We start from the raw sequence: 16,040 nt of genomic DNA on the forward strand, positions 1-16,040 counted from the left end.
CCATGGACAAGACCACCTGCCACACAGCCACCATGGACAAGACCACCCGCCACACAGCCACCATGGACAAGACCACCCACCACACAACCACCATGGACAAGACCACCCACCACTCAGATGCCGAAGCCACCACCACCACCACCACCACCGCCGCCGCCACCACCACCACCACTACCAACCCCCGCTCCAAAGCCACCACCAACACCAGTGGAAAAGTCCTGCCCATATCCAGTCAAGAAGCTGGTGAAATTCTTCACTCAGATGGAGAAGCTCCTGCAGGCCCTACAGGGAAAAACGGCTTGAGCAGCAGGATGAACAGGATCCAGTTCAGGCTGCATGGGACCATGACCATTTCCTGCCGAGGCAATGCCTGCTGATCCAAAGGCAGCTTTGGTGCCAAAGGCCTGCTCTGTCCTGCCCACACTGCTCCTCTGCATGTACACAAATGCTAATGTTGACTTAGTTGCTGAAATAAAATTGCCTTTTTTCACAGTTAACTATGTTTTCAGACCAATTCTGCCTCCTGGACAAGGCAAGGGCTTCCTTGCCCAGGACCTTCAAAGTGAGACTCCAGTCAGACCACTTGGGCACAAAGGGAAAGAGTCACTGCAAAGTGCTGGAACTGTACCTGGTCAGAGAGGAGGGTGCTCAGAGCCACCATGGGATGGAGAAGATTGGCACATCAAGTCTAGAAAGAGGACAGGAAAAAATAATGCCACACACAGACACCTTATGGGGAATGCATTAAGGCACAGGAGCTGGTGACTAGGGCCTGGCCTAAGCCTTAGCTAATGGAACAGGCCTGGGAAACTCCTGAGCATGACAAGCAAAATTGCTGACTGTCACAAAGAGAGGGAGAAGCTGACAGGAGCTACAATGCCCTAAGGAAGAGCCAGATTTCTCGGGTAGCGAAGGGGGATTGATGTGTGAGATGGCCACACTTCACAGACACTCGAAGGAAGAGGTGGGGTCATTTTGGGGAGAAGAACCTGGCAGGACCAGTGGGACCCGGGAAACCGCATCAGTAATGCCATGGAATGCCAAGGTGAGCTAGCTAACAGCACCTGCAACACCAAGTCTGTTCACGGGTGGGGCAAACCTTGGAGCCAGGGTGGAAAAATAGCAGGGGTGGGTCCTTTGTTTGGGAGGAGACAAGGGAAGAGAAAGGGAGGAGTGGAGGAAGATGAAGGAGGTGTATAAACATGGCAAATGGAGAGAAAGGAGGATCAAGGAACCAGTCGCACGGATGCAAGCTGCTGATTCGTTTGCTGGTTTGAGCCCTGCACCTGATCACCACAGGATGGGGAAGAAGATTCTTTGCCCTAGGCTTCCTGCAGCAGAATCTCAGAGGTCCAATTCCTAGAGAATGGCATGTGGGGCTGAGAACAGAAGCATCCTTCTCTGTCTACAGCTTCCAATTGCTGCGCATCTTTGGCCAAGCATTCTGGGTGTCACAGCTGCCCTTGCCCTAGCGGAACAGCAGTAGATCTCACAGACAGCAAGGACAGGGAGCCTGCCAGAGGGGGCTGCTGTGGCTGGTGTGGCCAGCGTGGACTGTGCTGCCTCTGCTTTTCCCTGTGCTTTGCGTGGGAAGGGTGGTGCTGCTTGAATACGTTTGGCTTATTGGGCTTGTCCTTCACTGCTGACCCACCACGGCTGTAACCAGATTGGCTCCTCCACACCCCAACACGCACATGCTGCCCACAGGAGCCACGTGCTCTGGTGTGTGTTTCTTGGGGAAGAAGCTGGTGGCAAATAGGTGCAGAGAGCAGAGTGGCAGTGAAATTCCCAAAGAGGTGGTGATGCTACAAGGGGTGTTTTCCGGTGAGCTGTTAGCAGGCAGTGCACACCCTCATCGCTCAAGCAGAGGGGCTACAAGAAAGATGGAGAGGGACTTTTTACAAGGGCAAGTAGTGATAGGACAAGGGGGGGATGGCTTTAAAGTAGTAGGTTCAGAATAGGTACTAGGAAGAAATTCTTCTGAAGTAGAGGAACTCAGTGGCTTCAAAGCTGCTCTCAAACCAAATGTCAGAACCATCTCCTGCTCAGGGATGGAAAAAGCCCATCATAGTCATTACCGTGACACAGGCACCTACCAGCAGCCTCCAACTGCATGTTCAAATGCCAAGTGACAGGTAGATGTTTGCAGTAAGAAATACAGCCCTCTCAGAGCCTCTGGTTGCATCACCCACCAGGACAGTATTGTCTCAGCCTCCTCTGGCCAGAGCTTTGACCTGCAGGAGTCACTTGAGCTCAGCCGAGCTCTGCACATGACTCTGATGATGGGGCCCAGACAGACCACATGGCACTGCTGAAACTAGAGAGCTTTGCCTTTTTTCCTGGCATAAATGTCTGTGTTAGTAGGAAGCTGGCAAGGAGAAGGGGACATAAGACAGCTTAACCCCTGCATGTTGTTTTCTCAGCAGCATTTGTGTGGTGGATTTCTAGAAATAAAAAAAAAAAAGCCACACTTAGGAATGTAAAACACCACTAGGGGAAACTGCATGCTCTGTAATAATAGCTTGATAATTAAGAGGGACTGTAAAGCATATAACTTGAAATTTCACTGACGATATGCACAGGATTATAACAACGCAGTTAACATCCCAGGCTCTTTGATGCAGAAACTTCTACCTGCTTGCAGATGGGGGTGAAGTCGCACCTGCGCTGCCGCTGCCGTGAGAGGATGTGGGTGCCGGGGCAATGGGAGGGCTCCGATCCCCTTCCCACCCGGAGCTCCCCGCCCTGCCCGGCCCGGCCCGGGCTCCATCGCCGGGACAAGGCTGCCCCCTCGCGGCCGGCGCGGGTCGCTCTGCGCTGCCCTTCGGGAATGCCGAGGGATTGCTTTGGCGTGCCGCCCGCCTGGATCTGCCCAGGAATGCACTTAACAGGGCCATTCCTGCCCGGTGCCGCGCGGGCGGCCCTACCCTTCCCGCAGCTGAGCAGCGGCTGCCTCCAGTCACTCGCCTGACACGTCGCGTTGGTGCTGCCATAGACGCTGGGAATTACGGGTGACACCTCGCTTGACTGGGTTAAATATTTTTTTTCCACTTCGGGCCGTGTGTTGCACGGTAAAGATCAGCAAGTCACGTCTGCTTCCATTCTCTCCACACCGGCAGCCTGATGTCCTTGGTACCTGGCCACCGGTTCTTAATGTACATCAACATGCACTGATATACAGCCAGGCTGATCTTTGACTCGCCTCTGAAACAGCGACACATTTTCTCAACAACAAATTATACTTTGACATTAGAAGGTGGCAATCTGTAATGGATATTGCAATCTGAAGATTGAAAGAGACTATCTGTGATCTTTGTCCTCAGCCGAGTAAGCTGGAGTCTCTCTTCCCTCCTACACGTTATTTGATTGTGGGACATAACCTTGGGATGTACTAATAATCATTAGTCAGAGCTGATATATCCGTTACAGGCCTGCCCTGCTCAGGAAGGGAGACGTTCTCTGGAACAGCAGTAAATCAGCAAAACATGCACTTAAATATACAGTAAAATGTGGTTTGAGACACGGTCCTTCATACATCATATAACAAAATGCTTTATTGAGAGAGTCACATATACACTAATGAGGAAAGAGGGCTGCTGAGACCTGCGAAGGGGAAGCGATTCTGTGGCAGGAGGGAACCAGGAGAGATCCCTGAGCAGCTCCTGGTCCAAGGGCAGTTGTGACTCGCCAAGTCCTTCTCTGCTCTCCCATAGTTGATGTGGTGTCTTGGAGGAGCTAGCAGGAGAGAAGGGAAGGGAAAGGAAGGAAGTGAGCCCTGCAGAGCTGTCCAGGCACAATGAGTCTTGAGACTCTGGAAGGGTTAGTGGAGGGGTCTGGCTTGCCAGGAAAAGTGAGGGGTTTGTTCTGCTGCTCACGAACTTTGTAGGTCGGGTCACCACTTTCTCATTTGTTTTTGCTGCTAAGCAGCTCTTTTTGCAGCTGAATGTTGCAGGAATTGTTAGAGCATCTCCTTTCTTACAGGCATTTCTCATTGTTATTTAAATCTAAGTGAATAAATAACACATGCATCCTTAGCTCTGCCAAGGAACAGGCTGAAGCAGGGGCAAACTCTCAGGGGTGAGAGAGAGGACAAACCCTCACCCCTCAGGAAGGCAGCCCAGGCATCATCTCCCCATGCTCACTTTGCTGGGGCATGTGCAGAATTTTTTTTTATTCTCTGGATTCCTAGTCCTGCTGCTTTGCCTCCCTTGATTTGTGTGGTCTTAAGTAGTTGCAGAAACTGTGCCAAAAGGGCTGGCCAAGCCACCCAGCCAGATCTCCGCAATGCCTGGGGCTGGTCCCATGTGGCTCTGGGTGAGCACTGCCTCTGCCAAGAGCCTGAGCTCACACATCCCTGCTGACCGTGACAGCTGGGCCCACAGGGCCCTGTGGCTTCTTCTGTGAGTCTTGTCACCTGTTTTGGAGCTGACCAAATCAGTGCATGTTTGGCTTTTTTGGCATATTAGTGACAATTCAACCAACGCAGAAAATGTCCACAATGACTTAACCGTGTTGCTTAATGCAACCTCTCTGCATTACATTTAGTGCCACTAATGTGTTGGAGGGCTGCTGTCCTCTGCTAACTGCTGTCAGAGTGGGCATCTGTAATAGAGCAGGTGCAGCACTTAGTGAGGCAACATCCTCTCTGATGCAGAGGGGGAAGAGATTTATGGACAGGCTTGAGGATGGGCAAAACCTAACTGGTTTCAGATACCATGGAAAAGCAGCAAGAATTAGTGATGGTGTTATGTGCTCAACATGCAGGACTGGTGGCTGTGGGGCAGTGGTTTACATTTTTGGTGCAGCAGAGGGAAAGCAGGAATCATGGCGACACGAGATGGGAAAATGAGTATTCAGGTAAGGGTGTGATGAACGGGCATGACTATATGCAAGTTATTTCTTTTTATTATTATTATTATTTTTAGTTAGGATAACTCAAGCATTGTAATGGCATCGATAAAATGGATTTAAGCCATAAATAACAGGCATTGTTTGATGCCTGTTTGACTGGTGGGGAGATAGGCTTAAGATGAGGTGTTCATTAACTGCTTTCCACAGCCTTGGTCAGTAATTCTGACCCAAAACCACGTCACTTTGCTGAGGGATGGCAACCTGACATGGGCCACAGGCAGCTGCAGGCTGACCTGCACTGGAGGAACGGAGATGCCCAGTTCCAGTAGAATATATGTAACTAACACAGTTGTGCACCTAGAGAGGAAAACAAGGCAAGTCTTTCAGTTGGCTCTTCAGTAAATATTAGAATGGTTTGTGCCTTCCTTTTCCTAATTTTGTAATATTTTTTCCCTCCAAAATCAGTTCCAAGTGTAAGCACAGATTGATTTCAATATAAGACAAGTCACTTAAGAATGGGGGGGTGTGAATGGTTTGCCTTTTAATAAATTAATCAGTGCTCATGTTTTTAACAGCCTTAAGAAGAGATAAAACCTCCATTCCTCTTGTCATGGCAACTACAATAAACGAAGCATCATTCAGAAGTCAAGAAAAAAGCACAAGCACTTTAGGTCTCAGCCAAGTCTGCAAAGTAGCAAAACTCATTACTAATTCAAAGGAGCTGTGTCCCTCAGAGCTCACCATTACTGGTTTTACTAATAATAATACTGGAGTAGCATAAATTTAACAGAAGGCAGAGTTTGGCAGAAGGCAGCATGGTGTTGAAGTGCCACTATCCTAATCAAATACCTCCATGAGGCCTTCACTTGCTCCAGTCAGCCTGTTAAGAAGCAGTGCTGGGCTGTGGGGAAAGAGCTGGGGAGGGAAAGGTTATGGTTTTATAGTTATAGCAGTCTGGTAACATTAAACCTAGAGAGACAGTGGAGGAGGCCATAGGTATTTGTAATTTATTCATAAACAGCTATGCCATCATAAGAAACTTTTTAAAATAATAAGTGATAGTTCTTAAATATTTTAAGAGTTTGTTGACCTATTTTCTCAGTTAATTAGGATTTTTTTTTTTTGGCTGCATTAACAATGACTTGAATGCAGTCTGCTTTAGTTGCTACACAGTTCAGCTACAGTGGGTTACAGAAACATGATTTCTTTCTGAGGCACATGACACAAGAGATGAATGCCATTGTGTCTGGACTTAAAAACCTGTAGACTTACTAGTAGCTAGGGCATAAGCTCAACTTATTGAATATAAAACCATTCACCTAACATCCTTTTGAGTCCTAAAACAAATGTCTTTTCAATTACAGTGCTACCCTTGGTTTTTCTGCAGCAGAAGGGCCATGGTGCAGTTGCCCTTCTCTTCAAAGTGCAATGGTTGAGACCATCAAGCTGATCTCTACAAGCTGCATTTGTGAGTACACTTCTTTTCTTACTCATTTTTTTGCCCCAGGTTCACTAGGCCTAGAAGTTAACTTGACAGAAATTTGGCCACATGTGCAGCACAAAACATTATGTCCCTGATCACAGTACAGTAGTATGGTCAGAAACCAGATCTTTCTGAACACTAATAGAAGGCATTATTAGCAAAAGATGCACTGTGTTCATCAAGCGGGGGTTGGAGTAGAGAACTCATCTATGTCCCACCTGTCTCCTCTGAAGTCAATGGCCTTTTAAGGGAGGACATGAGAGCAGGGCTTTGACTGACTATCCAGCATGAAGATGGCCAGCTAGTTGGAGATTCGCCCTGATAGAGGGGTAAATTGTCACTAGGAAGGCTGTGTGAGCCATCAGGGTCCCATCATTATCTGCTTAGCTCAGGGGGAATTGCTGTGGGCTGTGCATTAAGCTGCAGCACCAAAATGTGTCCCCCAGTACACAGCTTGGGGACCATCTGAGCTGATCCACCCTAGACAAGGACACCAGAAGGGCCAATTCCTGCTCTCTGAAAGGCTCTAAAATGTGTGTCTCAAGAGGATCATTATCAGGACTGTTTCTGACTGTTTTAAAGCTGCAACAAAATAAACCTTTACCCTTGCTGTTATCACTTGTCTCTTAGGAGGTGTCCAGGATTGTCATGTTTTCCAAGGGCTGTTTTAGCGGCATCCTGCAGAAAACCACACGGTTGGAGAAAAGTTTATACAAACTCAGAGCGCAAGGATGCTGTTAACTTCCCATGCAGCCTTTGCTGGGGATCTCCAAAGTGACCTGGGAAGGGTACTTCTCAGTCCATGCTTCTGCACAGAGTGTTACCGAGCTGACTCGGTAAAGTAAAAGACTCAGTAAATGCTGCCTGTCAGGCTGCAACAAGCTTCCTCATCAGGTGCAAATGGACAGGAAAGATTTTCTTCCATTTGCACCTGATGAGGAGGCATGTTTCTCCCCCAAAAGCTGGTGTCTGCCACCCTGTGTTTCGCTCCCATGGATCAATTCAGCGTCCTTCGAATCAATGTTCTCCACTAATGAGTTATTGCTTTTTTATTTTTGAATTGAAACTTAAAATCTACCGGCAAATATTTTGTTGTCCAAGGGATACCAGGTGCACAGAATCAAACCTGTAAGCTCCTAAATGAGAATTATTGGGTTTATATCACGGGTTTGTAGTTCCTAGAGAGAAATATAACACTAGAAACTTTTTCTGAGATTAAACAGGAGTCAATACCACATTGCAGAGGAAGAATTTCTATTTTTGGCTACACCCTTAAGGCAGCAGAGAAAGTGTATGTCATGGTTACAGTGACAGCTAATGAGCAGATATACAATATTAATTGCAGTAAGTGTAACACACTGAGCAATCTATCAAGTTCTATTTTCTCAGCAGCTGTAGCTTAGATACTTTTGACTAACACGGGTGTCTGAACTGGCTGCTTTGAGTTTGTTTACCTACATGGCAGCACACAGAGAAACTAAACCACCACCTCCTACAACCTGTGCTGTGCAGCCCGGACTATTTGCACCCACGCTGGCCGCTGTAGCGGTGCTTTCAGCGTTGCAGATGTTCAGATGATTGTCTTCTTCCCTCTGCTCGAGGGGCTGACCCAGTTGTACTCGGCTTGCACCAGCACGAAGCTGTTCTCCCGGATCCTTCGGAAGTGCACCGCCTCCCCGTTTTCCCTGGCGGCGATGCCGGGGTCCGGCTCGCCGAAGGACACCTCCGTCCGCTTGTGGCAGTGCTGGGCACAGACACAGCGCACGGCAGCTGCCAGCGCCAGGCCCAGGGCGGCCGTGCAGACCAGCAGGATGCCAAGTTGGGCTGCAAGGAGTCGACTTCCTCTGCCAAGGTCTTCCCCTTTCCCAGGAACAGCAGATTTGGGAGCTGGTCTGGTCGCCGATGCCAGGGTATTCCCACCTGCCTCCTCCTTCTTCTCTTCCTCACCCCGGGTGCCGGTCTCCTCTGGCTGCGGTGCCAGCTCTCTTTCTGCCATTTGCCTTGAAGCCAAGGACAAACTGCCAGCAGCGCTGGCATCCCCAAACCAGGCTGTGGTTGCAGCAGTGTCACTCAGGTGAGTGTGTACGTGCAGGGCAGAGAGAGACGCTGTCACATGCAGGGAGGCTTTCGAGATGGCCTCGGTCTCGGTACTGGCCTTTGAAAGCAAAAACACACCAAAATGTGTTTGAGGAGGGAAGAGAAAGGGGGGTGATTATGTTCTTACTACCTACATCATAGTACAGTTCAACTCTTGACACCCATGTGTCCCTCTGGCCTTAAAATAACCCTTCTCCATTCCCTGGTTACTCAGTAGCTTTTAGAAAATGAGCCAGATGAAACCCTGCTCCATCCATATCAATTCCCATGGGAGGGACAATGCACTGGAGCTGGTCCCAGGGACAAAGGCAGAGTGGGTTGAAGGGGCAAGGGTGAAGGGCAAAGGTGGAGAGGAAGGTCACTGCTTTGCCTAAGTAAAGGTCTGTAGTTCTCGTTGTTGTGGTGGTATTTTTCACAGCCATAGTTATCACAGAAAAAAAATCACATAATAAACAATTTCCACTTTGAGTGATGCCAGGGTCATGCTGAAAGAGCAGGTGTGACCTTCCGAGCCCAGCTTCATGTTTAGAGTCACGTGGGCCTACTGGGATTCAGTATCACCCTTCTGGGGCTATGGATCGAACTGTGGAGCAGGGGGACCCAGGAGACTTGGGATGGCCTTTGACATCAGTGGTTTTGGGGCAGTCACATACGACCTGTGAACTCTTCCCAAAGCCTGCCTTGCTTTCTAAGCATACACAGCCAGTTTGAAATTGTCTGCCTCTCTGTGTTGCTTAACCACCCGTTTTAGTGGGAATGACTGTTCTTGCCTGCTCCTGTTTCTGGGGACTGTCTGGTTCCATGCACCTTATTTTATCTGTCACAAAATGACAGCAGCTCCATGCCAGCTCTGCAGCCCAGGCTTTGCTGCAGGTGTTATCCAAGACTAACTGGGAAACAATCATACAATTTATTTGAATTTTTCCATTCCCACTGTGCATCTGAGCCCCCATCCAAAACCTGCAAAACGTACTGGAGTTTTTCCTTTGCCTCCAGTGAGACTTGAATCTGGCCCTCAGTAACTGGCACCTCTCCAGCCTGTCCAGCCCAGCAGGCTTTTTCACACTTCCATTAATTACACCAGAGAAACTCTCACCCTCTACCATCATTAGCGATTTCTAAGGCTTCCTGGGAAGACAGTGTGACAGGAGCACAAAGCTGAGGTAGGAGCCCTGGCAAGCTGTGAAGCAAAGTAGTGAAGGGTCAGAGCATCCTTTGTGGAAGAGACAGCTTCTGAAGGTGCTAGTAAAGTGCAGTAGTAAATAGAAGACTTTCAGTGGCTGAACTCCAAACTGTGAAGTAGCTGACTGGTGAAGTTAGGATTGCATGTGTATGGATCACTTGCCCTCAAAATGCAAACAGCATACTGTAAGGATATACTGCAGGACTTGGGACTTCGGGATAGAAAATGGAATTTCCTCGCAAGTCCTTGCCCTATCTCGCCTCATTTCTCCTTTCTTTTCATGCTCCTCTCCATTCTTGCCTAATTTCCCAATATTTTTATTTCATTATGCTATTCTTGTCTTGCCTTGTGCAATAACTCTTCCTTTCCTTTGTTTCAATCTTCTGCCATTTCTCCACTTCTCTCCTTGGTTATGCCAGGTGCTCATGGTACATATCTTTCCTTTACTTGTACTCTGTCCTCTGCTCCTTCCTAAATATTTGTGCCTCATTCTCTGCTGTATGTCCCTTTCCTCTTTTATCTTCTGTGAGGTTATTTCTCTTCCTCCTGTGGCATCCTGCAATCCAGATCTAATTCTTTATTTTCTTCGTATTTTTCTTCTCTCCATCTTCTGTGGACTTCCACTGTTAACACTGTACCCTGTGTCTCTAAGCTATCCACGCTTTCCAGCTTCTCCACTAGTTCCCATCTGAGCATCTTTCTCTGTCTCTGCAGCCCTGGTATTCTCTGGTTTCTCTCCTTCCTCTGTTCTCCACTTAATTCCTCAGATGCCCTCCTAGTTCCTAGCAGTCTCTGGCGAGTGCACCCCATGCCTGTGGCTAACCCCACCACCACCACGTCTGCCTTTCTGACCTATCCAGCCTCAGAAAGCACAGACCTTCTTTGGCCATCCCTGGGAAAAATTAAGTCTTCGACCTCTGGTGGATTTCTTGGGTGGTATCTATCCAGCACCCCTGGAAAGGAACATCTCAGCCTTCCACAGGAATAAAACACACATTTCCAGCCCGGTAACACCCAGTAGTCATGTCCACATACAGGAAAGCTGGTTTAGATTGGTTTTACAGTGAGACTGTTAAAAACCCAGGCAATGGGCTCAAAAAAAAAAAATGCCTACAAAGAGATATGAAAACTAATTTCCACTTAAAGTAAAAAAATTAAAACTTTTAACAGGCTCAACGTAGTTTTAGCCACTTAGCTATGTGGGCTGCTTGGTGCTGTGATGCAGTAGAGACGTTTTATCCTCAATCTTCTCTTAGACTTTTCTGTCCTTGGAGGAGGTGTCCTCCCTGACCTCACCGCTTACCTGCCTGTGGTCTGTACACGTCAAACACAAGCGTGGGGTGGCAGCACTGGCATTGCTTCCTGCTCTAAGATATGGACAGAGGAAAGGCAGGGTTAGTAAGTGAGACCTGTCACCATGGCTCACATGGGAATCCCTGTTTCTCACACCACCAAGAAGTGTGCCGTTCCTTAGAGCATTTTTGGGACACATGCAGTCAACACAGACCACACGGGCTGTATTTTTAATAATGCCTGATCATTTATTCCTATCCCCATCATTTTCACCTACAGGATGAAATGTGGCATGAAAGTTCATGTAGCCCAAACCCCCTAAGACTTCTGAGCAGACAACCTCAAGCCCAAATTTCATAATTGCTTTGTATCCTTTTTTCCTTTTCCCTGCAGATGGACAAATAGGTCTGCTGAGTTCACTGTTTCATTGAATATCTGCATGCACTTTCAGAGAAATATTCTGGCAGCCAATAGTTTTTATCACATTTTTCTGCCACTTGGCACTTTTTCTGCCACATTTTTCTGCCACTTGGCCAGTCCTCCACTGGGCTGAGCAGTGTAGCGTTGGGTTCTTATGAGTTTTGGATTTTCTCCCTGTCACTGTCTGTCTTGTGCAATATCCAAAGGATTATGTCTCAAAATCCCAGCAAGCAAACACCATCTTGCCTCCCCCTCAGCCGCAGACACCTTCCTACATAGACCCTTGTTCATCTGCAGGGAAACTAGTACTATTTTCCCTCCCTATAAGGACTGGAGAAATAGCTCTTCCCACCACCGAGTTTACCCGTTGGAGGTGTTGAAGCTGGATGCATTGTTCTGGGAGAGGAAACCTTGCAAGGCATCCACTGTGCCCACTTCTTGGGTGGGAAAGGATGGCTCCAGTGCCCGGCCTCTGGACCTGATGCTCCCACCGGACACAGCCCGTGAAGTCCGTGCCGGCTGCTTTGGCTCAGCAATGGGACGGGCATCTGACCCGACACCAAAACCTGGCTCTGGTGCTGGTGTTGCCACGATGCCAGTGGGGCTGGCAGGCAGTGCTGGAGTGCGCAGGGGGGAGCCTGCAGGAGAGGTGGGACCTTTTCCAACAGGGAGACAAAACAAAGAGCAGGGAGAGAGGAGCAGAAGTCTCTTGTCTTCGGTTTGTTTATTTCAAATCCCACTCGGTGCCAACACTTGCCAGGAAGGTTTGTAATAGCGACTCTTTTATTTTCATGTCACTTGTTTTTAAGAGGGAACCCAGATGAAAATTAAAGCAGCAAAGCTCTCTGCCTTATGTTATGGTCAAGTAAAATAACTAAAACTCAGTCTTACTGCCATGACAAAAATGCTGAGAAATACATCTGCTTTGGGTTTAAGTAAATTCATGGAGCTTCTTACTAACCAAAGGCTGCATAAGTACAACTAAATATATACCTGAGGAGCAATAGTCACATTTAGAGACAAATATGTTCCTCTGCTTAGACAACATTGCAAATTGCACTTCCTTATCTTCAAAAGCTGGAATTTTAGGTGAAGTATGTTGTACGTTAGGGTTTGCATTGAATCATAAGATCTGGCAACCCTGTTTAACTTTCCAGTACTCTCCTTGGAACTGGCTCCATCACTTCAAGTGCTGGCCCATGCCCTCACTTCAAGGAGCTCACCACAGCCATCACTGATCTCCTTGGTGGCCACAGGAGTTAAAACGGGTCCCCCCAGCTTGTTTGGGTCACTTGTGTCAAATGCTTGCCCAGAATAAGCTGTAAAACTACTCTGCAGGAAGCCAACCCATACCTTTGCTCGCTGTTCCTGTGGGGTGTGTGTCATCTGGTCCCTGCGAGGGCACAGGGGCTGCGGCGTCGGGCTTCTTGCTACTGCCAGCAAGCGTCTTGTTTTGCCCCCCTTGAGCCACGATAGCAGATTCAATCTTTGCCCAGTAAACAAAGTATGACTGGACTATGGAGATGCTGTTAAAACATAATTAGGCAAGAATTTATTTGCTCTGTAGCATTAATAAAACACAAAGACTGCTTTAATCTGAAGAGAGTATTTTAAAGTATTTTAAAGGATTAGCCTGTCATACATTTTCTATTACAAATGAAAGATACCCGGTCTCATAAGAAAGATTCGGGGTGAAGAATCACCACCCATAATTAAGATCAGCTAAAAATGTGTGGGAACTTAAATAAAGAGAAATAAGAAAAGCTCTATTACATTCACCGTGTTAATAGAAGTACATTTGTAAAACTTGGACTAGCTCAGTTTATAATCTTCCGTAGGCAGGGAAACAACAGTGGTATTTACTAATTAAAACAAGTCAATGTAACTTGTACAAACAGCAGAATAGGTAAGGGCAAAAAAAGTCTCTCTTCTCAGCCCTCTGATATTTGAGCCTGCCTAATCCTCTGCTTTTTGTCAGGTGCCAAAACTGCATTGGCCAACCTTTAACTGTTCACCCAGAGAGCCTTATTTAAACTGAAGATTTTGGGAGAATTTCAGCTCGGATTGCTCAGCTGCTTCTGAGAGTTAGCTAAGGGGAAACCAGTTTGGATTTTCCTGTGCCAGATGATTCTTACAAGGTATTTTTAAGCCTAACAAGGAGTTTTTCCAGATGCTGTGATAGGGCAAAAAGGGAGAAGCTATCAGAAGTCATCTTGGAGGGTGAAAAGCCAGAGGGCAAAGGACGTTATCAGAACAGATGTCTAGGACTAGGTGTTGTTGGGTTTTGTTTGAGTTTATTTGGTTGCTTGAGCTTTATGTGGCTTTAATAGTATTTTCTGATTTAAAACAATGGCCAAAAATTGGAAATTCCAAGCAGCAATATTTCTGTTTCAATGAATTTTTATTGAATCACCATGAGGTGCACAAGTCACAGCACTCACCAGGATGCTTATGTTTTGGGAAGCAGCCAAGGATCTGGCCAAGCAGCTTCTAAGTGGTTTTGTAAAGTCAAAAAATAACAATTTAATCTCTTTCAAAATTAATAGCTGCTGTGCTTCCTCTAAGACAGTCAGTTAGAAGACTTTTTATTTCATTCCGAATCACAACCAAACTACTTGAAGAGTTTGGGACTTTGGTACAAAACAGACATGTCAAGTTTTGACACAGTGCTCACTCTCTTTTCAATGTGAATAGTTCTATTTACATTTTACTGTTTTTAAAACTACTAATTTTTAATTATTTTTTAGAGGTCATATACAAGATTATCCTCTAGGCAGGGAAGTCCTGTGGGCTGTGTTATTTACAAAGACAGGCAATATGGTCACAGTTCTGTCTTTATGCCTTAATATTTCTATTTCCTAAATGCCCAGGCTGTCATCTTCCAGTGTATTTGTTCTGAGAAAATAGTGACCATGTAAATAAAAAGCAGCACTACCCAGCAGATATTAATGGTGATTTATGTGCCAGCTGGGATACTGTTGCAGCATTTGGTAAGTATTTAGCTGTATTGGGTTCAAGATACATAAACCACTTTGCTGGACAAGTATGATGGAAAAATAAAGCCAAGCCTTTAAACTGAGAGGACACAAATTCTGGTTAGGAACCAGCACATCCTTACAAAAACTTGATGTCTCCAATGGGTTGGTCTGGTGCTTTCCATACAAAGGACAGGTTTCTTTTCAGTGACTTGTCCGAGTGGGTGACAGTGTCCCCATCTTCAAAACAAGTCAGCAGCTTGGAACCAGGAGGCATGAAGATGAACGTGCCAGTGATTTCGTTGTTGGACACTTTGCGAGCTTGGAGCATAAAGCCCATATAATCCCGGGTGCTCCTCACTGTCACTGGAAGACAAAACATGGGACAGAAGGGATTTGTCTAGTAGTTATGGAGTTAATTGTCTGCAATGGATTTTCCAGTGATAGCACTGAAACCAAAAGAAAACCTTGGGCAACAACACTGAAAACACCTCAGGACCAGTGATGATGGGAACAGGACACGCTGCCAACTGTGCCTAAGAGTCAGGTGAGTCACCCAGACCCCTTTGTGTGGTGCAGAGGAGCAGCGAAGGTGACTATACCCTCTGGAAGTGCCTCTTGTGCCACTGCATGTAATGAGGTCTGGTATGGTTAAGATACAGTTGAGACAGATAAATAAATCCCCCCCAAAGCACCCAAACCTACCAGCTGCCTCCAACAAACAGTTGGTTTTCAACATGGTGAAAACCTGGAGTCAACCATCACCTGAGAAACCTTAGGCCAAGTGCTGCAAACAGAATTCCTCTGTAAATACATTAATTTCCTCATGATGAGAGAGGTGATGTAGCTCACTCAGACCAGTTATCCCTCTTCCCTGACCTCACAAAGATTCATGCCATCACTTGAGATGAGTTATCATGTATTTTTCAGAGGCAGGAAGCTGTTCCTTACCTGGAACCTTGTCACCTGGGAAGTAGAAGGACATGTTGGTGTGGACAGTGACGTAGTTGCTGTTGGGGCTGTGCAGCTGCACTCTGAGGTGCCTGGGCATCATGTCGGCGCAGGCAGAAAGGCTCGCGCCGTGCGAGAAGGCGGCCACGCAGGAGACCAAGCACAGGGTGGTGCATGCCCAGCCAGCAATGGCAGTGTGGGCTCTCCTGCCATCCTCCATCCTACAGCAGAAAACAATGTGGAGGTTCACTTCAAAGCAGTGGCTTCAGCAGCCTGTGAGCCCGTCTGGTGCCATTGATTTAGCTGATCTGCAGAACCGCCGTTCCCACAGGGTTTAAACAAAGGAAAATAAATTATCTTTGAGGCACCTGGAGAGACTTTTGAATCCACAGCATTCACATCCTGAAGTAATTGTTGAGGCTGGAAGGGAAGAGGCCCCACAGGAGGATGTATTTCTTGTGAAGTTGCCCATGGAGGGAGCAGTCAAGGAAGATTTACTCTAAAAAGTCTTGTGGGCTTTAGGAGGAGGAGAAGGCTCTGTATGGCCACGCTCAGCACACAGCACCATTCCCAGCCCAAACGTACAACCTGATCAATGGGGAAAACATCTCTCCTTAGAGCTGCAGAGCTGCTGCAGACCTCCATTGCATGTGGGGCTGGTGCCCAGAGCAGAGCCTCTCCCTGCCTGCCATCTCACAGCCATGTCCCCGCACTGACAGTACGTAGCTGCCCCTCACACTGGGCTGGTTGTGACCATTGGACCCCTGTCTGGCCACCCAGTAGCATT

General features: G+C 47.3%; 2 protein-coding genes and 1 long non-coding RNA gene across 7 annotated transcripts in view; 2 read left to right on the top strand and 1 right to left on the bottom strand.

Moving 5' to 3' along the window:
- LOC113972057 (acrosin-like) overlaps positions 1-497 on the top strand; it is a 2,897-nt gene extending 2,400 nt beyond the window's left edge. For 2 of the 3 annotated variants that reach the window (XM_027692717.1, XM_027692718.1), the window contains one exon: positions 1-497. This exon ends at the window's left edge or, in 1 of these variants, runs on beyond it. In XM_027692717.1, the coding sequence (XP_027548518.1) occupies positions 1-303 (303 nt within the window). In that variant the 3' untranslated portion in view covers positions 304-497. The other variant, XM_027692719.1, reaches the window with a different exon arrangement.
- Positions 498-7,855: 7,358 nt separating this feature from the next.
- REELD1 (reeler domain containing 1) lies at positions 7,856-16,040 on the bottom strand. Of its 3 annotated transcripts, none has more exons than XM_027692715.1 (6): positions 15,254-16,040; positions 14,446-14,668; positions 12,681-12,853; positions 11,692-11,965; positions 10,918-10,981; positions 7,856-8,489 (listed from the first exon to the last, which is right to left on the bottom strand). In XM_027692715.1, exons 1-6 carry the CDS (start codon positions 15,471-15,473, stop codon positions 7,905-7,907), a joined length of 1,539 nt encoding a protein of 512 aa, XP_027548516.1. In that variant the 5' UTR covers positions 15,474-16,040; the 3' UTR covers positions 7,856-7,904. The 3 variants fall into 3 exon arrangements, with proteins under 3 accessions (XP_027548516.1, XP_027548515.1, XP_027548517.1); XM_027692714.1 differs by having other exon boundaries at positions 11,692-11,983; XM_027692716.1 differs by lacking the exon at positions 15,254-16,040 and adding an exon at positions 15,008-15,191 and having other exon boundaries at positions 11,692-11,983.
- LOC113972060 lies at positions 14,207-15,403 on the top strand. Its single transcript, XR_003535754.1, has 3 exons — positions 14,207-14,317; positions 14,744-14,849; positions 15,233-15,403. It is a non-coding gene; the product is annotated as an uncharacterized LOC113972060 (long non-coding RNA).

The sequence above is a fragment of the Neopelma chrysocephalum genome, unplaced genomic scaffold (genome assembly GCF_003984885.1).
Source record: "Neopelma chrysocephalum unplaced genomic scaffold, ASM398488v2 Primary Assembly neopelma1_88, whole genome shotgun sequence".
NCBI classification, from domain to species: domain Eukaryota; kingdom Metazoa; phylum Chordata; class Aves; order Passeriformes; family Pipridae; genus Neopelma; species Neopelma chrysocephalum.

Coding starts and splice junctions, on each gene's coding strand:
- REELD1 (XM_027692714.1), bottom strand. CDS start 15,473: ATGGAGGATGGCAGGAGAGCCCACACTGCCATTGCTGGCTGGGCATGC. Junction 14,669..15,253: donor CCCAGGTGACAAGGTTCCAG/GTAAGGAACAGC, acceptor TTTGTCTTCCAG/TGACAGTGAGGAGCACCCGG. Junction 8,490..10,917: donor CGTGTACAGACCACAGGCAG/GTAAGCGGTGAG, acceptor TTGCTTTCAAAG/GCCAGTACCGAGACCGAGGC.